Here is a 26,998-nt window from a genome sequence, read left to right on the forward strand (position 1 = left end):
CTTACAAGATATCTTAGAAGGCACAGCAGGTTTCTAGCATCCAAGCCTCTTTCTCATTTTAAGAGTGACTATCTGAATAATTGGCAGGGAGGAGCTTGGCTGCTCTGTAATGCAGAAACTTGGCTAGAGTGATGCTGTTAAGCATGAAACAGCAGCAGATCCAATGCCCAGAACTTGAACTGAAACTGTTTATTACTTCACATTTGTACTGCAGCATTAGCCACAGGCCATGGCTAAGTCTGGCCCTGGTCCTTCTGGGATGAACTTTTATCTTTTAAACAGGCAGGGGATGACAAAGGCTTGATTGAAAGGATTTAATGAAACATTAAAAATAACTGACAGAGTCAGGAATTTGTGTCCCATTAAAAATTAATGGCAACTACAGTAGGACTTGGCTACTTTGGAAAAAAATGGTCAGGTAACCTGAATCTTTGGTAGGGCACAAACATTTGCAGTCACGGAAGACAGTTTCTATTCTTGCAAGAAATTATAAAAGTTCCACAAGAGGTTTCCATTAATAGCTGGCTGCTTTTTGCAGGCACTGGTGTGACAGTAGAGAGCACTGTGAGGCAGAAAGATAGGCAAGCAGTGCATGCAGGTCTGCTCAGAGAGATCATCCCCAGGATGGTCAACTCAACAGAAGAAAAAGGGTCCAGAGACCAAAGGGCTACTTCTAGTATCACATGCTTGCCCTGACTGATCTCTTTGCCTCTTTTTCCCACTCTCAGGCAGAAGGCAAAAGATCAAGAGTTTCTCTTAAGAAATATCAATACTTACATGACAGCTGGACCTTAGGTCATCACAAGCGTGTGTCCAGCAGCACCAAAATCTCCTCCTCATGCTGTGGGTGTGAGTTGCAGGTCTGAGGAGGGTTTGCTGCAGAACAAATGCCCAGGTACAGGATGTTGTGTTGCAGCTGCTCATGTGTGATCCCTGAGCCCTTCTGCCCTGTGGCCATGTAGGTCACCACTCCCAGCAAAGTACTGGAGTGGAAGAGGTGTGGCTCTGGCACCAGGGAACCCAGCTTTGATCTTTGATGAACCTGGCTGCGACTTACCAGAGAAAATTTTAGACTTTCTTCAGCAGGAAGTCTTGGAGCTCCTTAGAGAAGTAGAGAAGGTTCAGGAGGGCACACATCTGCCTCTTTTTGGTGAGCTGTGCTCATGTCACCAGAACTGAGCCATGCTGAGCACCATGTCACTCTCTCAGCAACAAAAGGCATTTCACAAGTTAGATGGGTACTAGAAGTGTTGGCACTGGAGAAAACCAAAACAAAAAGTAGGGGAAGATGGTTTTCTGGTAGTGCACATGCAAGAGAAAAGGATGCCACCTCTCCCATTGCTGTGCCAGTGCTAAATCACTTATGCACAGCATGACAGGAAACAGCAGTGCAATGCTCCTCACCCACACGCAGCAGTAAACATAGCACTGGCCTTGACAAGGGGACAACATCAAAGATGGTGTTTGTTTTATTATAGTCAACATGAAGGCATATCTTAGTCATAGCAAGACTAGGTAACTAAACTGCCAGGTTTAATGTTTCAGGTCACATCAGGGAATAGTTTTACCAGCAGATGTAAAGATCGTCATTTGGAGTGGGTAACACTCAAGGTCAGAGTCAGCAAATCCTCCTCTAAAAATAGACTCTGGTCGCAAAGTTTGTAAGGTTTCTTTTGTCGTTCTGCTGCACTTCACAGGACCCACTTACCTACAGCACCCACCTAAGCTTACAGGTAAGGCTAAGAAATATACATTTTTCTGCTGTACGTGTGCTCCTTTTTCCTTCGTTCTGTAACCTGGTTTAGTGAAGCAGGGAGAGGACTGAGAACTAGAGAACTTGCTGAAGTAACTACTCATTTCATCAGCTTGCTGCAGAGAAAAAAAAATTATTACAGACTCAAAAAGGTTTTGAAAGTATAATGTATAACTTTAGAAAACCAAATTTGTTGTGTTTCACTATATAAATTAGGAAATTAAGTGTTGAAATTGTAATTATCTTAGAGATAATTTCAGTGTAAAAGTTAGGGAATGAAAATGCGATTTTTAAAGACTTGTAACATCTGTCCCAGAATATTTTGCCTATTCTTCAATAATTGCTCCACCCTCCAGTCAAATCTAGCTTTTCCAATTGAATTAAAATTCTCTCAGATGATGCTGTGTTTTAAGTTTCTTTGGACACTTTAATAATATTTAATAAAATCTCAGTTTAATCTGTTTTCCATTATCCAGTCCAGTCAACAAAAAAGACTGAGGGCAAAAACAAGTTTTTAAAAAGTCATATGTGGCTTAGAAATTCGTTGAAATAACTGGTTAGTTTTGAATATTCACAGCAGGAGGGTCTGGGAAATAACTGCACAGAGGCTACAATTATTCTGGTTTTAAGCTGTTTGAAGATGACTGAAATAGATGAACTATTTTATAGTCCTTGAATGCTTTAAGCATAAGAATGCAGGGCTAAAATAAAGGAACTGAAGTAAGTGAATTTTGGTGAAGACTTGTACAGGAATAGGGAACACAGGATTGTACTTTTTGCTTCAGTATACTGCAAATCCATTTTTGGAATTTGGTAAATTCTTTTAGGGGACTTTTAGAGAAATATTTTTGAAAGACTTCTCCATCACAAGAAGTATTTGTAAAAAAAGAACCTTTTTGGCCTAGTGCTAGGGAGAAAAAAACCCAACAAAACAAGACACAACTCCACTGAAGGAGCCTTTGCAGCACCAGAGCTCATTGCAGTGCCCTGGGGTGCAGCAAGTGTGAGGTTACAGAGGAAGCACACAGCTCCTCATGGCTGCTGCCAGCCTTCCCAGTCAGAGCAAAACAGCGTGGGGGTGGCAGATCAGGGAGCACAGTTTTCAATTAATTTCATTAAATCATCTGACAGAGCAAGCTTTTGTCACTGCAGCTGACCAGCTCTCAGCTCAACTGATGTCCTGTGAGTTACAAAAAGCTTAGAAACCAAAGCACTGTTTACCCTCCTCCCAAGTGCAAACACTGTGCTCCAGACATTTGCATTGGCTTCTGCAAGAACTTTCCAGTTTATAAAACAGCCCTCTGCTTAGTCATACTGAAAAAGGGCAAGCACTTTTTCACCCTGAAGGGAGGTATGTGTCTGGCATGTGGGCTGGAAATGGAAGAACAGAACATTTCTTAAAAATTCAAGGACTTGCTGAGTAGATCCTCCCTCACTATTTCTGAAGACTCTCAGGCATTAGATCTAATTTTTGTCTGCCTTCAGCACTGAGCAAATGCTTACTTGAAGATGGGTTACTAAACGAGATTTGAGTCTTCTGCACATTTTTTGGAAGTGTGGAGCTGGTATTCTCCATCCTTACCTTCTCTTAGGTCCTTCCCTCTTGGACACACTTGTTACAAACATTGTTTCTCCATGAAGTTCTTATCTAAGGTGGTTATTAAACTGAAAGGAGGAAGTAAATAAAAATAAAACCATTAGTTTTGCAATTTGTTTGTAAGGCAAGGAGGTCTCAGGGTTTTACTCCCTGGAAGATAGAAATCCAACAACTTCAATGGTATTAAACTCTGCCTGATAAATAAAAACATTCAAATAAGTCTCCCTCTATCCAAGATCAGAAAATGGGAATAATTTCTTAGTAACAAGATTTTTCAGGCACAAAAATTACATCTCAATCAACATGCAGGGCGTTTTGTTTCTCTTTTTTGTTCTTCTTCTGGATTTAGTGTTCATGGCTGTAGATAACTACTTTAGTCACCAGTTTTGAGGGTCAAACCACCAATTAATTTCAAGGATACTGTCTTTATCTCCTATTGCACTGAAGTGTGTATGAGGTCCAGTGCATATGTCATTACTTTTGTAGACTCCTCATGAAAGGCTCAGTGCTGATAAGTAGTTTTCTTTCCTTCCCTTGGCATCTTGGAAAAAACTTCTGATTATATGACAGTGCAGTTCATTTTTCAGAGCCAACAACAGGCAGGAAGCAAAATCTGAAAGCATCAGAACAGGAATAAGATTAAAATCTGCCTCCACATTTACAAACAGGTTGTATATTTAGGTATTTGCTAAATGCTAAGAACTTTCACTTCCCAGCTAAACCAGGTAAATTTGTGATTCCCTGGTATTTTCAGGGAGAAGTAGCTTTTAGACAACTCTGAGTACAAAACCAAGGCTTATACATATGTGCACACAAAATTAAATATAATAAAACCAGCATCAGAAGCACCACTAGCACAAGTGATCGATGTTGTAGGAGCTGGGAGAACTTCCAAGAGCAGGACGCATGGGTGGCAAAGAATTTAAACTATTCTGCTTTATAAATATGGACTGAAGTGGGCATTAAGGCAAGGTAGCCCTGTGCCCACCATGACAGAACAGCTAATACTTCTGAAAGAAAGAGTAAAGAAAATTGTCTTCTCTCCATTTTTCTTCCCACTTTTTACTTGTTTAGCCTCTCTCATTGCATATTTATACCAATGCCACTGGGCTCTGACTTTATTGAAGATCTGAAGCTCCCGGCACACAAAAACAGCTACAAGTTGTCAGCCAGAGTACATATGATGGGGACAACAGCAGTGATGGAGGAACCTCCTGTGCCAGGGAAGGGTGCAGAAAAGGAAAGGATATATAGGCCCTTGCACAGGACAAAGGCAAATGCAGTCCTTGTCTGGTCATGTCTGATTTTTTTCTTTTTAAGTCTCTACAGCTGACTTGGAATCTTAACTCCCAGGCATAAATCTTGCCAAATTGTTTGGCATCTTTATACATTGCACTAGGGCTTGCACAGCACATTGAGCCAAAAATATTAAGAAACATAGTATTTTGTTATGTAGCTAATGACTTATGGCTTTCAGTCTCAAAGTACTCAGAAGCTTTCACTACATGTGGAAAACCAGTGTTAGAAATGTATGCAGCACTGAGGCTCTGATGTTCACCTCTAGATAAAAAGCTCAGTTTTCCTCCATCCTCTGTGGGATTACCAAACTGTGGAGCTCATGACTGACATTTCCAAAAGCATTAACTCACCCTTAAAATTTTTGTGGTGGGATTGGACATCCCTTCAGTTGAACGGAATTGAAAATGGGCTACTACATCCTGTGACTTCATGGGGCCTTATTGGAAATTTTTTTTTTATTTGAGTAGTTCAGGGGACTCCAAACATGGTGCAGAAGGCAAATCTTTCACTGCCATATTAGTGCTCCAGCTAGACTGTGTTCATGCTTTGAATTAAACAGCAGATAGACTGGCAGATTTTTTTTTTCCCTTGCACTTTCTTTCCTCCCTCCCTGCTTTGTTAAAAATAAAATGAAAAAAGCTAAAGAGCTGTATAAGAAATTCCATCTGGCAGCTGTAGAGTAGATAGTGAACATAAAGAAGAGATTCCTTTGCTGTGCCTAATGCATGCTGCTTATCCAAATTAGCCACACAATTACTTCTATCAATGCAAAACTAGTTTAATGTTTTTTTTCTAGTGCACAGCACTTGAGAATGACTTAAAATGCAGTGTAATTTGCCACAGTGTATGTCCTGAAGTGGCTCACTAATGAAAAGAGGATTAACTCTCCATTATTCTGAATTACCATTTTGTGAAATCACTAACAATATTTTCATTTATACGCATATAACCCAAGGGGGACAAATATTCCAGCCATCCAAGCGATTAACAAATAAAATTTATTAGATAACATGCACTTTGGTCTTATTTATGAAGAGAAAGATTAGGGTATAAAAATGCAGATGACTGGATTTTGATCATCCTTGTTCTGATAATACCCTTAAGTCCATGACAGCAGAGCTGGGGAGCAGCAGCAGTTCAGTGTTGTCTGCACACCCGGATTGAGCTGCAGAGCCCATGGGATTCACCTGGTGTGCCCCGCCCTGCCCAGATGTGCCCTGCCCCATCCAGGTGTGCCCCCCACCCGGGTCTGAGCAGCCAGGTGACACAGGTGGCACGGAGAGGGAACAGGAAGGTCTCACCAGCTCATACAGCCTCGCCTTGGCACAGGCAGCAGAATGAGAGGGAAGCTGTGCTCTGGGCACAGGGAAAGGGTGGGATGAGCTGCAGACTGCCCTGCCCCTCTGGGAGGGAACTCCTGGCCCCAGATACAAGGATCTGTTCCTCAGCATGCCCTGAATCTGTGCTCAGACCTTCCTGCTGAGGAGAACCCTCTGGGACAAGGGCAGCTCTACAGCCAGCTGACTTTTCATCTCTCCCCATGAAATAAAAAGGCTGTCCTGAAGGAGCATTTCCAGGAGCAGGCAGAGTGCAGAGTTCTTTATGCAAAGGACATAAGGACAGTCCCTACTCCAGAGTGCTTCCACATGACCCTGGAATTATCTCAGTTGGTCAGAACAAGGTGCTAATAATGCCAGGCTCACAATCCCCATGTGGGCCATTCACTTAGAATGATCCTTGTGGGTCCCTTCCAGCTCAGGGTATTCTGTGATCTAAGGTTGTGTGTCCCCAGCACAGTGCAGTGCCATGAAGTGACTGCCAGGCTGGCACAGCACTGGTACATCCTTCAGCCTGCACTAACTCATCTCTAGCCCACATGAAGCACCACAAGGGGTGGGAGCCTGCTCCAACAAGCCTGTGCAGAGGTGAGCCTGCAATCTGGCTGCCATCTGACTGCACTGGGTGAACGCTCTGTAAGAGATAGTCTCCTCTCCACACAAGTCTGCCAGAGAAATCTGAGCTTTCCCTGCCTGGGCTTGTGCTAAACTTCCATCCCTTATACCTGCAACAGCAATAAGAACAACCACTCCAAAAAATCCAATCTACTTTTCACTTTTTATTCCAAGAGGGCTGGCTTAGGGAATAGTCTTCCTGGAGCTTTGTTTGGTGTATGTAGAACAACTAATATGAGATGACATTAGATATCTTTGATTCCTGGGAAGATGCAACCCCTTCTGCCCCCAACCAAATGCTTCATGGCAATTATTTCCAGAGTTGAAGTAGCAAACCAGCCCTTTTGTCCCCTTTTCCCTCCTCCTAGTTAAGCTCTGTTACTTCTTACATAGTCCAGAGTAAAATATGAAATACATGTTTTACTAGAGGAATTTCAACTGATGCTTTCCTGTGTTCTAATTCAATTTAAAAATCCCCACAGCAGATAACATTGGCAAGGCATAAAAGAACACAGCGTACTTGAAAGTTCAGGGAGCATGTGGCTTCCCAGGACAGACAGGAACAAGGATTTCTCAGCAGTGGTCGAGCTTTCAGAGTGTTAACCAAGCTTCAAACTGTGCCGGTGTTCCAGTACTACAAATGATCATTTGCAGATGTAATTTCCTTGTTCTGAGGTGTAACAAATCAATGCACTGTGGCCACCAACTGTGATTACTGATTGCATTGCTTTCTCTTCCCTTTCTTTCCTCCATCCTATGTTATGGAGCCATGAATAAAACTAGTCAGTCCTTCAGCATCAAGGCAACAGGCTCTCAGTTAAGATAATTTCTTACTAGACAAATTGTAGTTCTTATCAATTTCTAGATAACAGCCTAATCACTCCCAAAGTCAGACTATCTTAGATTTGTATCTCTGACAGACAAACATTATCTACATTGCTGAGTCTGCATGTAGAATTAGCATAATTCTGGCATGGGAAGGAAAAAGGCTCTCCCAGGGCATGGATACTGGGGCAGAAGATGGGACTTGGTACTACACACAGGCATGCAAGACAAGCCCAACATAAATTTGTTACAAGCTGGAATTCTCAGAGCCCTTAAAAAAATCTCCAGAGAGGACCACTTAGCTAAACATCATCATCATGTTTTAAGAAGCTTGGCTGAAAGATAGATCCCCTTGCCAGTGAAAGCAAGCCAATTTTTGAACAAAGGTGTACACTTGCCAAACAAAAACTGACTCCACAAAATTACACAGCTCTGGAGCAGGAAAACAGGAATCATTTGGCTTTTTCAAGCTTTGTAGAGAAACAGAACATGACAGGCACAAAAGAGCCCAAACTGAGCAAACAAACCCCATGGGTACATGGGATGTCAGTGAAAAATGGACATCCTGCTTTCAGGAGAGCTCTACAATAGCTGCATGAAGGCATTAGCCAGATTTTTAGAATTAAAAGGACACAAACATTCAGCAGCCAACACACAAAAAAAAAATTGGGAGCAACTACAGGATTCATTGCCTGCAAGAAAGGTGGATTTTTGGCATGCTCTACTGGCACGCTTCATAAGATCAAGCCCAACTCCACATCTTGTTACAAGTCTCTTACAGAACCACAAGGTTCAATTTCTCCCTTCAGGAGAATAGGAGACATAAGCAACTGCTACCCCAAGACACCAGAGAGTCCAGCAGGAGAAATCAAGAGAGCCTCCAGGGAGATGCAGCAGACAGGGAATCTGCATCTGGCAACGTTGGAAAAAGAAGAGTAAAAGAGAGTACAACAGTACATGCAACAGTCACCTGAATAGACACTTTTCATCTCCCAACATTGCTGAAAATCACAGAGGACAAGCCTTTAGGAGGGTCTTAGTTAATGATAAAAAAGCCCTGAAAACTTAAATTTGTATTCAGTTCCCCTAGGTGCTTTAGGTTCCTAGGCTGTCAGACCTACGAAATTCTTACCAGTGGATCTTTCAGGAAACAAATTCCTGGCAGACACTGAACTTCAATAATCACAAATCTTTAAGTTTTGTTTCCATTGCTGGTGAGCTCATCCAACAACATATTCCTCACTTCATTCTGGGAAGGCAGAAACCTGGGTGCCAGTCTGTGTTTGCCACAGAACAGGTTCATCTGTCTCGAGCAATGCTCAATCACACCTGGTCAGTGCTGCTCCCAGGATCCCCCAGCTGGAGCAGGAGTCACTTGCTTTGTGCTTCCTTGGGTTAATGTTCTGTTTTGGTTGCATTCCAGTTTCCTGCAAATCCTGAGAGCGCTACTCCATGGACAAGATGTCATCAGGAAGCTGCAATGCTGGGAAGAAAAATGCATATACAGCAGTCAAAGTAGATCCTGATGAGGACTACTGTACCCCAGGGGCATTTGAACTGGAGAGGCTCCTGTGGAAGGGATGCCCACAGTACACTCACGTCAATGAAGTCTGGCCCAACCTCTACATAGGAGACGAGTAAGTGTACACAGTACTCCCTGTGCAGGAGAGAAGTGTGCCTGGCACATCTCCTCCACACAGGGGATGACCTCCTCTAAACACAGCTCACCAACAGAGCAAAGTGTTTGAAACCACTGACAGATGTCAGAGTCACACAGAGCAGTCAGAGCCTGGTGTGGCCCTGACTGTTCCTGCTGCTTCAGGAAGGTGCAGAGTAAGAGCAGCCAGGTCTGCTGTTAAAGACAGAGTGACAGCACTGTTTGTGGTACCAGTGTGGGCTGCAGAGGTTGAAGCTCATCATGATCTATTTTTAAATGGTTCATTTCAAGGAGCAGTTTGTTATTTCTCTCTGGGTGAAAGTCGTTCCACAGTTACAGAGCATGGCCTGGATGTGTTTGCCACACCTTAGGTTGGTTTAGGCCTAAAATGTAATTCTTGAAAAGTGACTGAAGAGACAGCTCACCCTGCAGTGATATTTCTGCATTTCCAGGCATGTGCTTGTGTACATAGAACACTCTGCATTTCCAAATTGCTCAAGAGATTAAAGCAAACAGAACCCTAAGGAAAGCAAAGCTGCAGAGATGTGTCTCACTGATCAGACCAAGTGTGATTTGGAAAAGAACCAAACCCACAAAACAGACTTAGTTCTGCTGAGCACAGGACTAAACTAGAAACAGCCTGTTCCAAGAAGCAGGGAAGACTGCTGCAGCAGGAGATGTGCCATCAGAAAATCTCCCTGCCCAAGCCCTGAGCAGAGCAAGAGAGCTTTTCTTACCCCTTTGGCATTATTGATCCAGTTCCCATTTTCCTCTACACCCTGCACTAACATGACATTTATTTTTACATCATCACTGAAAGACACAAGTAGGAGCCCCAGTGGCTCCAAAGTTCTCAATAACTTTTTAAAAGGTTCTAAAATTCATCTGTTTCCAGCTTATAAAAGAGGAAAGATATACAGCTTTGAGAGTTACAAGACTCCTAATATCATCCACCAATTACTTCTCTGGCGCCAGAGGCAACAGAAAGACACAAGAATTCTGGTCTTGAACCAAGCCAGGGCTCCCACTTTTAGAGACAGGGGTGGGAGAGAGTGTGTGCATGTGTGGTGTGGGATAAAAAAATTAAGCCATGGGAACAGCCTGTCCAAATGATTCAGGAACAAAAGAAAAGGGGGTTGACTTTTTCTCTCCACATCCTGCCCTGCCCCTCCTGTTAGATATTTCTAACTCAAGATTCACCATAAAGAACAGCCTCTTCTGGCATTTATTTCCTACTTCCTTGTTTAGAATTATTCACCAGCAGAATTATTCTGAATGAACTGTTAGAATAATTTCCCTCTAATCTCTGTGATGAAGCTATAGCTGTGTTCACTGAGTAAAGGGATGTAACCAGACAAGAAGTCAGTCTCTCAGCCCAGAAGAGCATTCACTGACTTCTTCTTGTAATCTTCCTGATCAGTGGCTTCTTACACCTTATAATTTAGTAAAAGCTAGAAGGTGTGACTCTGAATACACCACACACCTGGCACTTCATACAAACTAACCAGAGGAACAGAAATAGAAGCTTCTTGAGAGGCACACAGAGCTGCATCCCATCATGCTGGGCAGTGTGCTTCTGCTGGGGACTGGTCTTAGGTCAGGAGGAAAACCAGTGGTGCTTCAATGGAAAACAAGTCTTCCACCATGAGAAGACAAAATAATGAGAAAACCAATGGAGAAGGAAAAACAAGTGAGGAGCAGGTTGGGGGGAACAGAAATAAAACTTTACCAGAAAATGGGACTCCCCAAAAGAGAACAACTATTGTCAGCCAGGCAAGGGCAAATCTGACATATCAGAAAATCTGAGAGGAGAACTGGTCTGCAGGCAAGGTGCCAGGCAAGGTGCATGCTTTCACTGCCCTAACTAAGATTTGCTTTGAAATAGCAAAGTCCACAGACCTTTATATCTTTCCTAGAGCCAGTTCCATATGTTACTCCTGGCCAACAGCTTACCCCATCCGTGTGGCAAGGTTTTGTATTGTTTTAAGATCTTGCTTTAGAACTGGTAGCCAAAGAGATGCCACAAGCCATGAACAGATGTTGGGTGCATTTGCATCTTTAGCCATGCTAAATTAAGGTTGATCTTGAAAGAATTTGGTGGAACTCATCAACAAAATCAAATGAACACACACATGCAGAGTTTATCTTCAGAGTCTCCACATCTGTGCTTCATTCCTGCCTCTTGCATTTACAAGGTTAACAGGACTTGTGACTGCTTATGGAAATGCTAATTAATTACCCTGACTACGTAACCACATCTTCCTTCTAATGCAATACAGGCTATCAAGGAGCCCTGTGAGGCCACTCCATCCTTTTGTTACGAGGCTTCACTGCAGATGTTGCCCAGAGGCAAAGAAATCTCTATGAGCCTGTCAGACCCAGAATAATCAAAGCCTCAAAATATAACATGCTGTGTTCAGCTCCAATTGAAATTTTCCCCCAGCAAGTTCCAAGGGCTTTTAAAGACCAGATACTGGAATTTGTATGACACAGCCCAGTGATAGGAATAAATCACTCTTGGCCAAGATTTTGATTCAATTGCTACTAGGATTAGTGTTTGCTTGTATCCTCCTTATATTTAGAAGTCTTCTAAAGGGATAGAAAGCAGCCTTGTCTTTTTCCTCTGTTTCACTGGCCACCTGGTTTCTTGCACAGGCAGTTTTACTGGCAAATCCCAAACCTGCTTGGTTCACTGGGATCATGTGGAAAATCTCTGCCAGTTACTCATCCTGTAGTTTCTTCCTGCAGCTCTTCAGTGATGGCCTTATTACCTGAGATGATGTTTAGGCTTCCACATTTCTGAAGTTCAAAGAATATTTCAGCTGAAGACAAAGGCCTCCCAATTTGTTTTCCTCTTAAACATTCACTAGCTCTCATTAGGATTTAAGACCTGATCACAATTTCAGGTATTGCCATGTTCTCAAATTATTCCCAGAAAAAAAAATAAGTCTTCTGAAATCTAATTCTTTACAAGTTAAGTATGAAAAATAATTTTCTGGGTATGCAGCTGAACTGAGCTTGCAATTCACAAAAGCTATGGTCTGTGATTCGGCTGTGCCATGGCTCATGGGCTTCAGAATTACTCCAGGTAAGGAAAACGAGTAACTCAAATCCACAATTTGGAGTGTATAATAATTATGATAAATAACTAAACACTAAATATATGCATGACTAAAACTCATTCTCTCCTCTTACCTTTCTGCAGAGAAGGAATACTGTATGTTTTTTTCCAAGTGACTAAGTAAAAAGACAATTTACACTAAGCTAGAAGAAAACAGATGGGACTCACTCAGGCTGGAAAACAGCTACCTCCCACCATTTAGCATTACGAACTCCTAGCATCTACACTGGTATTAATCATATAAAAATAGAAGCAAATGCAGATTTAGACTATAATAACAGTCTTGAGGACATAGTTTTAACTTGGGTAGAATGAGAACCTGCCAATTTTAACAGCAGTTTAACAATTCAGAAAATCAGATCTTTAACACTGAACAGTAAACCTCAACACTCCAGTGGTTTCCAAGACAAGTGATGGTTCTTCATACCACATCTCTGTCTATTAGTGATTTCTAACATTTGATGAGTTACTGAAGTCAAGACCAGGAACTGACTGACCACAGCATGTGTGCTTGGTGCCTTTGCTGTATAGAAAGCAGAGAGCAATTTCCTCTGTTTAGGTTGTATCACTTAAAAAATTACATCCCCATTTCAGGCTAGAGGAAAATGAACTACTAAATCTTTTCTATCCTATATTCTGACGATCCTGTTCAGCACTTTCAGTAGTACCTAAAAATTCTTTTAATTCACACTGAACAGGAGGTACCCAGAGAAATGGAGCAACACCTCAGAAGGAAAAGGGGATACAATGCTACACTATCTCTAGACTTCCTCAGTGCTGGAGTTACCAAGGAAAATTGGGTCAGTATTATTGGAAATTCTCAACATCTCTCCTCAGGAGGGAGAACTGCCAGATTTTCTTAAGGAAGTGTCAATATTGCCTATATTCAGCAAGCTTCTTTCTGACACTGACCATCTGGTAAATTATCATCCTGCATTGAGCTTTCTTTTAGCGCTTAAGTAAATGGAAAAGTTCGAGAGAGACGATTCCTCTCCTCGTAACATGTTGCCTCAGATTTCCTGGTGTTTTGTCAATCTGGGTCATGTCAATCTGTGGCTTTAACAGTCTACACTGAAACATGTTTGCATTGCACAACCTTTGCATGAAGTTTAAGAGACTTGGTTCTACTTGAAGTTGACACATACACCAGTCACCTGCTTGAGCAGCACCAGCTGTAAGGTGTTGACTTACCTGGGGAAGGAGTTGCTCTGCTCACACCCTCCTGAGGTGTTCTGGAGGATTACTACCCTTCCTTTAGTTGTACTTATGTTTTCCTCATGAGCTGCTATATCTTCTCTTTGTTAGCTGCTTTCAGTACAGTTAATACTGCATGTGAAGGTGCAGGCTGCAGTGCCTGCAAGTTCTTCACCCCTCTCTCCCAATTTCATTGGTTTGGGCAACTTTCTAACAAAAGCAGCTGGGACTAAAATTTGTTATGACAGTATTTTTGAACAGAGAGAGGACTTGGTACACTGGACACAGCAACCTGAAAGCAAGCTTTTTTTTTTTCATGTTATAACTACTTACACTGTTTCTTCCAGAAGAACAGAGAGTTTGCTGCAGAACTTGCTATTAATCCCATGAAACTTAGCCATGAAACTGACAGCAGGCACAGTAAAGTCTCAGACAAGCCCTCTACTTGCCCTTGCACAGCCCAAGAGAGGTAAATTGTCTTTTGGGAACCATCTGAAAATGGATGACACTTTTGTCTGGGTCAGCTTCCCCTTTTGGTGAGTCTGTTAGTATCAGTATATCCATATGTGAAAGTGATTTTATCTCCAATTTTCACCATTAAGGTGGGATTCCCACATCAAAGTACTCCCCTTTGCCTCAGAACTTTAAAAACATGTTTATGAGTCCATCTGCCCTACCATAAAGGCAGGGTCAGATTCAGCAAAGCACTGAGCTTTTGCTTAACATAGAGAAAAGGACTTCTGGGTATACTTAACTTTTAGCATAAGTTTATGTGCTCTGAACTGAAGAGCTGATGAGCTTTTACATGGGACTAATCAGCCCAGGTCATCTCTTACTATACTGAATTACACTGAAATTTTCACTGTTATCTCCCAGTGCCACAATTCACCTTCCTTGCATAGGAACATATTCAAGGCAGACACTGGAGACCACAGCTTCACCATGTAAAAGGAAATCAAGTGCTAATACCACAGATGGTGGAGATCTACAAAATGAAAACAATTGCAAGAGTAGCCAAGTGCTTACAGCTTCACCTACACTGGCATTTGTAGCAAAATCCTCTTGACAATGGCTACTTAAAATTCAACCATAATCACAAAAATGGAAGTATTAATCGCAATTTAATGGGAAACAGCAGCACCCAAAGAGGAGAAAAGAAGAATGTTGTTAGCTTGACTATTACACTCTGGTGGTGAGCCAACTGCAAGGGGAAAAAAACAATGCCTTTTCTAGTCAAAAGTGAATTAGGAATAGAGTTCTAAATCCTCCGATAAGGTAATGATTCATATATCCCTGAACAATCCTATGCTATTAGTAACCTCAACCAATCAGATATTCACAGATATTTATGCCTGATTTATTTCTCTCTTTCCGCTACAATACTGATACCTCGGGCATGGCAAAAACTGCAAGGAAGGCCAAGAGCATTCCCCTCTCCTTGGGGTGTAATCAGAAGCATCATGCATGATGAAACACAGCAAACCCCACAGGCTCTGGTTTCAGTGCACAGAGGGATGCCTTTCACAACAGCATCCTCAGAGGGTGGAAAGCCAACCAGTCCTTCTCACACAGCCAGAGCTCACTGCTGGCTCTGGGCAGTCCAAGCAAACATGTTGAGGGGCACAGTAACATTTCCCTTTCCAGGCACACAGGTCCCCCCTGTGAGGCCTTACCAGGCTGTTTCTTGCTCTGTTAACTGGCAAACAAGCTGCTGCACATGCAGCCTGACCCCAGGTTTAACTGCCTACACCATGGCAGTGGCAGTGTCAGTGTCAGCACAGGCCACCTCTGCCTGGTAATATTTATGATCAAAGTACAAAGTACTGGCTAACAGGAGGAAAAAGGCAAACAAACCTGAGACAGTATGACAAATGGTGGTCCAGCTGGGCTCTTAGCCTAGATTTTGGGAAAAGATTTTACAGGGGGAAAAAAAAAAAAAAGAGGAAAAAATTTCAGAGAACAGTAGCAAAATCTCTTATGAAAATATAATTATCAAGTGTAAGACTGGGGGAATAGAGAGAAAGACGAAAGAGGTAAAGTACTTTCTATTCCCCACATTAGGTTTGAAACCAAGCACTCTTGCTCTCGAAAAAGACCAAGTGTCACTTCAGCTTTCTTCAAAAGATGCAGATTCCAAAGCCCAAGGCAAGCACCTCTTGCAGTCCAGTGAACCCTATTTTCTATTACACAACAACTGTTTCTTCACATCTCCACACAACATTATATGTTAGAAACCTTAGGAAAAGCTTCCCATAGATAAAAGAGTCCAGGATATCTGCTGTAAGAAAGGTGCCTGACATCCTCTTTACACACTGTGTGCACCAGCTTGGCCTGCAGATGCAAAAGCCACGTAGCCACAGGACCTGTACTGACCCTGCTCCACTTAGGGCAAGTATTTTAGGTCTTGCTTCCACTAACAGGTTCTACAACACCTACACACAGTTTGAGTGATAGCTGTTCCAGTGAAAATGTGGAGAACTGAACAGATTTGAGTGCTCAGCACTGAGCACTCATTCTCTGAAAGTTTTCCAGATTAGCAATGTCAGTTGGAAAAACATGCATCCGTACTATAAAGAAACAATTTCATTGGGTAAGGTTCCATTCAGTCCAAAGGTTATTGTCAAATCAGTTTTTATATCAAGCACAATTAGAAAGCAGATAACATTTTAAAGTCAGCCTAGTCCAAGCATTGAGGAAAACAGAGCATAAATTCCTTGGCACACTTGTAATTTGCTGTTTAAAAAGAAGTTATTTCACAGAAGATGGTTTAGTTACATCTGAGCATTTATAATGAATTTTTGCAACACCATTCAAGGTTGATACAGTGCTGCTTCTGAGCCCATTTCCAGCCCAAGCCAGGAAACAAACAGAGCAAACAGAGTAACAATGTGCATATTCCCAACCTCTGACAGGTAAAGGGCAAACCAACAGCTAATGTGTTTGTGATGCAAAATTATTAAACTGATTAAACAAAAAGGAGGAGGCTCAATTCCATCCTGGGCCTCAAATTCACAGAATGCACCTACAGGCAAGACTGGGAGATGGAAGGGGAAGTTCACAGAAGCTTGGCCAGGCTGAGCCAACTGCTTAGGCAAGTTACTGGAAGACAGTTTCCCTTCTTTCTGAACACCTATTGGAAAACTGAGGCCACCCAACATTGCAAAATCGGGTCCTAGGAAACAGAACAAGACTGTGACTGTGCAGAAAAATGCATTAGTTGCACCTGCCGTGTCAAAAGGCAATCTTCAATCAAGGAAACGGGAAAATTTGAGTTAATATAAAAACAAGAGTGAATTGTTAATGACTGTAACCTATTGTATGACATTATCCTTGCTCAGAACAACTTCATAATTTAATTCTAATGGTATTTATTAGCCTGAGCAGTGCTTGCAGAAGCCAAAGTGGAAAAGTATCTACAGTCCATCCAAAACTTCGGTTTTCTACTGACCCTAACTACTCTGCAGTCCTGCTTCCTGCTCAGAATGTAGGTCTCCATTTGCAAGGGTTCCCCTTGTGCAGGGGTCTCTGACCTGAGGTTCTCAGTCTTATGTGGTTTGTAGGGTACGTGCTTTGGGCCAAGCCTGATGAATTTTCTCTATTCCAGCGTCAGGGAGGCAGAACAAAGACAGACTTAATTTGAAATCAGAAACTGTAGCTCATCTCAAGGACATCAAAATGAAGAGCAGTAGTTAGTCACTGCACCCTTACCCTTCAGCCAGGACATTTAATCTGTTTTATTTTAACTTGCCATCCTTTCTGTATAGAACTGAAGTGTTTTGCTGGCAATGTGTACATACAGATCACACACACCTAAAGGGAATCCTAAGGCACAAACCTCCAAAAAGGAGGGAGAAGAAGGAAAGTCTTCCTCAGTCAATCACTGCCATAGGAATACAAAGGGAAGGAGTAAGCATTATTTAACATGAGGTGAAGGTGGCTTAACTTAAAGCATTAGCAGCAGGATGCTGCTGCTTCTCTGCCCTCCAGTCTATTGAACTTGTTAGGCAGGCATCACCACACTAAGAGAAGCATTTATTTACTTTTTACATGATCATCTAGGGGATGTGTGACAGTATTTCATGGCAAAAACACCACTACTGTCAAGACATTATCATTCCTGACCAGAAAAGAATTCCTTCAGGGCAGTATCTATTCAGAACAGCCAATGATCATGGGCTTAATTTAAGTAAAAGCAAGCATAGGTAAAACCTTCAGTATCCATATCCCAGTTAAATGCTCTAATCATTAGGTTCTTGACTGCTCAGAGGGGGGTTTTGACATAGAGGGTGGAAAGGCAGTCAACTTCAAGCTATTGTGGGCTGTCACTAGAATTATGAAACACAGCAGGTTGCCCACCACAATGTCCTGTGTGACAGCCGCTACATTTACACATGGAAGTGTTCAGGAAACATTCATGGAGAGAAGTACTTTTGTTTGGAAAAAGCTTTCTTATATCATGCAGCAGTTATGTGAAAATACATTAACAGAATAAAGGCTGTGCCATTTTTTCTTTTTGTAAAAAGCTTTATAGTTTTCCTAGGCACTAATGAAACTTGACAGCTTTTTCAGAACAAAACTTTCCCAAACTAAAAGCTTTCTGTTATGGAAGAAAAAAAGAGTTTTCACATGCCCGGCCATGAACTCTACATTTTTTTAGGAATTTCATCCTAAAGCAAGCACCTACAGTGGGTATTGAACATACAAATCTAAGCTTTCCTCTCCTCTCTGACTTCCATTCTCCAAGGCAAGAGAGGACAAGAACAAATAAGAATATTTGGCTAAATACATGACTTCCAGCTTTCTCTGAAGGCTAATATCCAATTTGCTTATCTAGTTCTTTCTGCTTTAGACCTCTGGTTTGACAGTAAAACAAGACAGTAAAATGGACTTGTGATAGGAAGTTATACTCACACAAAGGAGGGATTTAAAAATTTTATTTATTTTTTATAGAAATGGAGAAAAATTCAGTAACTTCTTCTGGGCAAGAAGAGTTTCCTTCTGAATCCCAGACGATTTTACTACTCACGTATTACTGACTCTTTTATTACATCTGCAATATAGTTTGATGGGACAGAGGGGGAAAATAGCATTCATGGGTCCTATTTCAAGTTCTCCCAGTGATTTCCTTTTCTGACTTTAGATAATTCCTTCCATTTCTTTCTGTATCTCAAGTTTCTTCTTGTACACGATGGATTGAAGCCAGTATTGCCTATGTGCAAAGGTAACAGGAAAATAAATTCATATTAAACGTGCTCTAAGGACCTGGGGGAGATAATTAGGAACTCCAAAAAGCACAACAGCTTCAAACTGAATGACAATACCTTAAGACCCTTAAAATGGTAAACGACGCATTGTTAAAGCATTATCAGTTTCACTAACATTTAGAACATACCAAATCAGAGGTGGTCTTAATTTTTTTTTCCAGTCTTGAAGAAGCTTCTTGACTTACATGCCAGCTCTTGTTCCACCAGAAAAACGGCGCTGGATCGGTACAGCCTGGAGAAGGTGGGATTCACCCACATCCTCAACGCAGCCCACGGGCAGCGCAACATGGACACCGGCCCGGGATACTACAGCACCATGGCTGTGGAGTACCACGGGGTGGAAGCTGATGATCTCCCCACTTTCAACCTCAGCCAGTTCTTTTACTCGGCTTCCAAATTCATTGATAATGCACTTCAGGATGAAAGAAGTAAGGAGGGTGTTGAAAATGGTTCAAACCAGTGTAGTATTTACCATGTCTAATTAAAAGCATAGTTCCGGGGCATTTAGCTTTGTGGGAATGAAACAAGTCCAGTATAGTTTAACAGAGACTGTAAAACTAGTAGCAGAGGACCAGTTTAAGAGAAAGCAGCGATGTAATTAGGACCCTTCTCACTGATACCCACCCAAGAGGCCCTTACCAAGCACTTTTGTCAAAGTTCTCATCACAGCTTGTATCAAGCTGTCCTGTCTGACAAAGACTTTTTGTTGTTTTGACTCCATCAAAAACACATCAGAGACAACTGGAAATTGCATAGGTGCCACAAGTGTGCTGTCTTTTCCTCCTTTTCCTAATTAGTCCCTATCAAGACAGTTTAATGACTATTAGTTGCATAGTGGGAGTAGAACATGAGTGGTCTCAGACATTCCATGCCGTCATTCCACAGCTTCATGCTCTGCAGCATTAGATCCTCTCTATAAACATAGAAGCCACCCTTCCTACCTGACCATCAGATCTACTCCAACCTATAACATTTATCTCTCTGCCATCTTCCAAGCAGCAGGGAACTGATACAGCTCTGACAGTAGCAATCTAGAAACATTTCATTAAAGTGTTTGTAATTTCTCAGCGTCATTACTACAATTCATTACTTGCTGATCTCCAGCAGTGTTCTATCAGAAAGCTTTACACTGATGTGAAGTGCTACAGCCTAGGCTTCACACTGACTTTCAATATTACTCCTACTCCTTCCCCCCACATACTTTGCAAAAAATTCTCAGCAGGATATTTTACCAGAAACCAGTTGAGAAACTTACAACTTTCCTGCTGACCTATACAGACCTTAATATCAGAGGGTCAGATATCAAGTTTCTAGCCTTGTGTCAGCTTCTGTTCTTGGCTGTCTAGCTCAGCTGCAGGCAGTTACTACCTGACTTGCTTCCAATAGGCAGCCAGGTCTTTACAATTTCACCCTTTCAGCAAGTACAGTCCACACAACAGTCCCTTCCCTTGCTCAGAAGAAAGCCTTGAAAGCAGATCAGTTTTAAAAATCAAAGTCCTAATAGTAGGAGAAACTGCTTCAGGAGCTTACTTGCTTATGAAGAAAGATATCCAGCATTTCAAAAAAGCGTGTCTGAAGCACTGCCTTTGGAAAGGAGAGGATAACTAACACACACCCGTGTCTAGCCATGGCTGGAGGCCAGAGGTCAGTGTCAGACTGGAGTCACTGGAATAAGAAATGCAGACTTCCTCATTCCCACCACCCTCCTGCTCCTGTAAGACTTTACTCTGCTGTACTGAGGTAAAGAAACAAACACAAGGGAAGCAGCAAGGGCAAGAAAAAAGCCTTGCTTCCCAATAAATATTGTAGGAGGAAAGGGTGAGATGGGGGGATATTAAACTTTTTGTTTCAAAACCACATCAAAGTCCAGGAAGTCCTGAGATAGTACCAAGCACCAGCCCAGCACTCTAACACAAAACCAAACTGAAGAGTGACTGGGTGAACAAACAAAACAAAACAAACAAGTAAAAAAAAAAAAAAAAAAAAAAAAAAAAAAAAAAAAAAAAAAAAATCTGCACTCAAGGTGATGCTACAAATTGCAATCATTTCTGTAGCTGTAGTAATTTCTGCCACATTCACATGGCTTTTAAACAAGTTAGCTGGGATCTTTTCTGATTAAGACCAATAAAATAAAGAACTGCTGTAATATTCATGAAGAAAAAGAGCAAGCTCTTAATTTTCTCATGAGAGAAAATTAATATGTATGTATGTACACCTTTTATCCCAGCCACAGATATGCATAAAGACACTATGCATGGCCCAGGAAGACACTGAGGTTTAAAGCATGACAATAATTTTCCAATACACATTTACAGACTAGAATGACTCCAGAAACTAGACTAAAGTGTGGACTGATGCCTCCTATGGAAGAAAAGACTAGAGGTACCTAGTGCTCTTCTCCAACATAAATGTATTATTTATGAATGCACATCTTGTGCAGAAAGGTATTCTGCATTTCAAGTGCCAAATGAACAGGTTATTTTGTGTGCACCTTCCTGACTGACAGAGAACATCCAAATTCCTAAACAGGATTTTGTATGAAGTAACCAAGCACTTAACTCCAGTGGTAATGACATGGGACTTCAGAGTGTGGTACAAAATACTTTTGATCAGTAACACTTCTGCATTGCTTTGCTGCTTTGTATTAGAACTGAGCAAATGCAGAGAGAGAAAGGGGGGAAAGGAAAAGTTTCAACTTGTGTGAGCAGAATGTACACGTTAATGAATTTATTCTGGCTGTATCTGGGGTACAACCTTCAGCCAAATGATCAAATTATTGAATGGATGTCTTCATATAATGATTTTTGCTGGGAAGATATTCAATAGTCAATGCTGTTGAAACAAGTTGTCATTCTAATGAAGAAGCCCCTCTTTGAAACAGACCAGAAAGCTTGGCAATTTGGATACTGTCAAAACAGTCCTAATTCTGATTTAACATTCAAAATCATCATGATGGTGAAGAAACTCCCTGCTCAGAACAGTATTTGCAGGGTTTAAGCATGGGCTGATGATCATAAGAACAGTTGTAAGAGTAAGATTTAGAGGCAAACTCTAATGGGTCACAATTGTGTATGCTGTCATTCAGCTGTGCATAAAGCTTTCCCAAAACATGCAATTCAGACCATTGAACAGCTTAAAATTTTTATCAGCGAGGCCTGTATAACATGAAAGAAGACATTATTTAAAGAAGTTTTTAGGTTTCCTACTAAGCTACAGATTTAATACTCATTCCCTTGGAATTTTAGTTCCTCAGAATGTAGAATAAAGGGGAATGATATTTTCACTTCACATTAGAATGTCAGAGGAAAATACACTTAAGACATATTTTAAAAGAAAACAAAGTGGGAAGAAACATATGAGACAGACAGAAAGACTTGAGGCTTTTGACCAAAGACACCTCAACATTCATGGCTCCAAGTGACTCTGGAAAAGGAGTGCTACACCTAGACAAGTTTTCAAAAACACAAACCCAAGTCAAGTGAAAATGTATTTCAGAGATCAGTCACCACTCAGCAGATCTCTGTGTCTGTGCACTGTTACTGCATATTCTGACACACTTTGAAGACTTAAGCGGTCAGAACCCAAGACTGCAAGAGCAGACTTTTGAGGAATGAGGGTTCAGAGTGGTCCTTATATTGGTATGGAAGAGACTACAAAACAGTACAGAAGGGACATGGCTCTGCAGGAGAGTGTCAGTGTTCTGCTGTAACATGCAGTTGGCTCTCGACTATTCACACACAGCAAAGGACAGACTTCCTTTTCTGTAAACCAGCAGACATTTCAGAAAATTGTACAGCCATTTTTTGCCTTTGTTAACACAATACAAACTGTTATTTTCTCCTAGATCTCCTGCATTTGCCACCCACACAAAGCAAAGCCTTCCTTGTCCCATCATGTATTTTGTCACCTCAACAGCAACAGATTTACAAGGTGGGAAGCACTAAAGAGAAGCACTGAAGGGCTAAACAAATGAGTGTTTTCCTCCACTTCAAATATTTGCAGTAATAATAGAATGGATTATCATTTTCCAGGAGAGGAAGAGGCACTTTCAGTTATCAGAAGGACTGGAATTTTGCCAAGATGCCTCAAAGACTATCTGCTGGGATTAGGATGCAGACTGTAACCATTAATCCTTCAGTGTTGGCAGTTCCTGATGCATCCATTACACAGCAATGCTACTTGTGCCAAGGCATCCTCTTGTGCCTGGAAGCAAAGGAGTTAATCGACAGGAGTCATGGCTTTGCACCCAGCACTTCTCACTAGGCATAGCTGACAGAGATAAACTATTATTGGCCCTGATAGCATGGTTTTTATTTTTTTCTCCTGTGGCAATTCTGCTTAGCAGGGTGTTAGAGAATGTGCTCCAAATCTACTTCCTTCAGCAGTTCAACCTTTTGCGAGACCCCCTTGAGGGCTTTGAATCATTTTTGGAAATCTTTTGAAGTGTTTCAAAACCTGTCAATCAGACCTGAACCCACTTACTGTTCTCCTTCTCCACCTCCCCCAGATACTGCTAACATGGAAGGCTCCACTTTGACTTACAACCTTGCTACTATCCAAAGCCAAGGACTTTCTGCCTCTGGAAGCCCCAGGTTAAGCCAGACAGTGTCACAGAGTTAAACTGTGGCATGTTTATTCGGAGGTGGAAACTCTTGGCAAAGACTCTGTACTGACAGGACACGAGACAGGCTCCTACTGCAAGAAGATGATCATATTAGAACACTCAGATGATGGTGGTGGTGAAACATTACTTGCACTCAACAAAACAGGGTGCTAGCCAGAAATTTCTACAGAAGCTTTTCTATAGTGTAAGAGGCAGTTTCTTTCCACTCCCTGGTTATATGCCTATGGCTCTTATCCTCTGCCCTCAAAAATGGGCATAAAGTGATGCAATCTAGATCTCAAAGGACATTATTGTCAGAACAAAAAACCAAAATCAAATTTAGTTACTTTTTGTGCCCAGTTAGTAAAACAAAGGTACCCTCCCCCATGCATTCCATTTATTCTCATGGAAGAACAATCTGACTGCACACCAAACCCTCCCACACCCTTGTGCTTTGGTCATTATTCCCAAACACACAATTACAAACACACAGTTTGTGAGGCATGTAAGACAGGGCTGCAGCAAGGCTTGCTGTGATACTTAATGCAGCCCCCAGGCCTCCTCTGCAGGCTTTGTTCACAAATAAAAAGATATTTGGTGTAGGATTAAATGGATCATCCCTACTGTAGATGGTGTTCAGGTGTAAGATTTACAGCCTCAGCATTCCCTCATGTGAAAAGAGGCATACTGAGTGCTGGTAAGGGGAGTCAAACCTCAAACAGAGCAGGGGCATTACAGAAACCTTCACTGCCAAAAGGAAAGGGTTGCCCAGTGTCACCTGTGATGGTGTCCCTTTGTCTCCACAGGCAAGGTGCTGGTTCACTGTGCCATGGGCCGCAGCCGCTCGGCCACGCTGGTCTTGGCTTACCTGATGATTTACAAGAACATGACAGTGGTGGATGCCATCGAGCAAGTGTCACGGCACCGCTGCATCATGCCAAACAGGGGCTTCTTGAAGCAGCTGAGAGAACTGGACATAGAGCTGGCACAGCAGAGGAGGAACAGCAAGAACAGCCTGACACCTGCTGAGCAGCAGGACAGCACCACCATCTAGCATTGTCCTGGCACAGCTGTGCTACTGGAAAAGATACTCCATAAAAGGAGGGGAAGGTGTAGTTAATTACATGGTCACAGGAATCATTTGTAATTTGCTGGAAAAAAAAAAAAAAAACCAAAGTCATTTCAAATACCATGTCAAGATGAAAGAAGGGAAACCAAATTTAAAAGTTGTCACCTTAGAAAGATGCCTTAGCAGAATTCTTTCTTACATCAACAAATAAGTTTTTGTCTCTGCAAAAAAATCCCAAACATTTACAACACAAAAGCAAGCACAACTTAAAACTCTCTTCTAGCTGAGTAGCCCCAAAATCCTGATGCTAACTCAAGACCACTGGCTTTAAGGGAGTGCAAATAGGCACTCCTGAAGAAATCTTGCAGGAAAAATACTAAGTTGTTTAGTCCAGAGTCCTGAAAGGTTTCACAAGAGTTTGCCTTTTTGTGCTGTTTCCTGGCAATTCTATTTCTTTTTTTCACAGTGATAATCCAGGGCAGCACAGCAGTTAGAGAGCCTCCACTACACCATGAGAACTAGAAACAAAGCAACACCCTTGAGAAGGTCAGATGCATGAGCAGCTAGGATGGACAACAATTCAAGGAGATACATACACATGACATTTTAGGACTTCCAGGTTTAAATTGCTTAACTTGTCCTAAATCCTTCAACTGCCTGAATTGTGTCCTTTACATTGTTACAATGAAGTTCAACGCTGAACTTGTAGAGCTCCAACAACCCCCTAACTAATAATGGATTACAATCAGTTCTAATGAGGTTTTAGAAAAGGCAAGAGACACCAATGAAGCCTTTAAAAAAATGCCTCTGAGTGAACTAACAGCAGAAGAAAGCTGCTGCAATGCTTCCAGACACCGTTCAGATCTACCATTACCAAATGTTTCCTCCTATCTCAGCTTTAGTCATCTTAATAGGTCATTGTGCTCCCACATAGTTACATTTGTCAGTAATTGCATCTGTTGACAGAAGTGCTGCTAATACACTAATGGGGACACCAGACCACTTTTCTGCCTTATTCCATTCATCCTGTTTGATATAAATTATCACCAACTGTATTTTCAAACAATGAGAGTTTTGCCAACATTTAATATTCTTAATCTGTACTTCAGAGGAGGATCACAATTAAGCCACGCTAATCTTTGCTGCATCTGCAAAAGGTGAGGTCCTCATCCTCCCTATCAGAATTTTACCTAGGATAGGAGGTATTTGCTCAGTGCTGACAGGAATGACTTGGCCATCAAGCACACAAGAGAGTTCTCTTGGTCTTGACCAGCTGACAAAAGACTTTGCAACTTTGGGACAGGAGAAACTGTTTAAAGTCTGGATATTTGGAAAAAAAATACAGGGGAGAAATATGCCATTGAGAACTGCAAGGATATGCTACTAACCAGAGTTGAGCACAACTTCATATTTTTTGTAGATGTTAACAGTGCTTCACAGGCTTGACATCTGTACTGTGAAGGCTTTTCTATTCCTTCACTTCCTTTTGGGGCCCAAAACCCAGTAAATCATTCATCTCCAAAGAGTAACTGTAGCCAAGGCTGCAGATAACCATAATGCAATGCTTTTGAGTTATCATTTGGATTTATCTAAATAATAAACAACTTATCTTTAAACTCTCAGAAAAGCAGACCACATTTAACATAACTAAACTACTGCTAAAAACCAAATTAGACATCACAATGTGAATAATATTCCTGATAGAGATACACAAACTCTGGGACTTTGCGCAAATTAAGTATCTCTGTATCAGGAAGGGAAAGATCCACTGGGAAAAAAAAACTCCAGAAACAACAGGGAACTCAAAGGAAGCAATTTGACATTTCAAAAATAAATAAGCACTCACAATGTGGGTTCAGAGCAAAAATATTTTTGGATGGGGTCCTTCAACTCTTTCCACCTACTTCCATAGACCTTCAAATGTACCTTTTCACACCAACTTTTTGTGAGCTGCAGTTTAATTCACAGATACAGAACAGCCCAACCTGCCCTGCAGGGCCCTGCTTTCCCTTACTCTGGCAGTGAAAGCTGAATGTTTCTTAGCATTGGCTTTACAGATGGTAATTCTGTACCAAATGATAAACTAGAAGATAACAAATATCTTTTGAGGATTTCTCTTCATTGAGCTACAGGTTGTCTTCTTTCTTATCCTGCATGGGAGCTTGATGACTGTGTAACTGAAAGAGGATTTGTCATTGATTTACATGCATAATTGATCATCCTCAGCACTACAGAAAATTGCCAGGGCCATTCTTTCTATTTACCCTGCTGATATAAATGGAGTTTGTTTCCATCAACCACTCTGCCACATGGACAAATTAAACAGCTTACAAAACTGAGAGACAGACAGTGATCTAACATGGAAGATTAGTACCTTTAGCAGTTCTTTGTTTCCACTCATATCAGAGATTCTTACAATCTTAGTAAAAAATTGGTTGCATTTTGCCCACTGCTAGGGGATCAGGCAAGCCACTTACCACTTCTGTCTTTGCTAAAGGGCTGAGTGCAGCTTCCAGATGAAGTATGTCCTGCTCCAAAGACAGAGACCTTTCCTAGAACCAGGTCTTGCCTGAAGGACTCTGCTGGCACAGCTGTGCCAATTAAGCAGTTCTGAAGTAACACACTTTTCATTTACTTCCCAGTTTGTTTTTTTTTCCTACTGTT

The 26,998-nt window shown here is 41.6% G+C and overlaps 1 protein-coding gene across 1 annotated transcript; it reads left to right on the forward strand.

Moving 5' to 3' along the window:
* Nucleotides 1-1,493: 1,493 nt before the first annotated feature.
* On the forward strand, nt 1,494-26,776 carry DUSP29 (dual specificity phosphatase 29). Its single transcript, XM_083866717.1, has 4 exons — nt 1,494-1,733; nt 8,850-9,063; nt 18,870-19,090; nt 24,072-26,776. Exons 2-4 carry the CDS (start codon nt 8,879-8,881, stop codon nt 24,317-24,319), a joined length of 654 nt encoding a protein of 217 aa, XP_083722843.1. The 5' UTR covers nt 1,494-1,733; nt 8,850-8,878; the 3' UTR covers nt 24,320-26,776.
* The last annotated feature ends 222 nt before the right edge of the window (nt 26,777-26,998 follow it).

This window comes from Zosterops lateralis (genome assembly GCF_965231275.1).
Source record: "Zosterops lateralis genome assembly, chromosome: 8".
NCBI lineage: Eukaryota > Metazoa > Chordata > Aves > Passeriformes > Zosteropidae > Zosterops > Zosterops lateralis.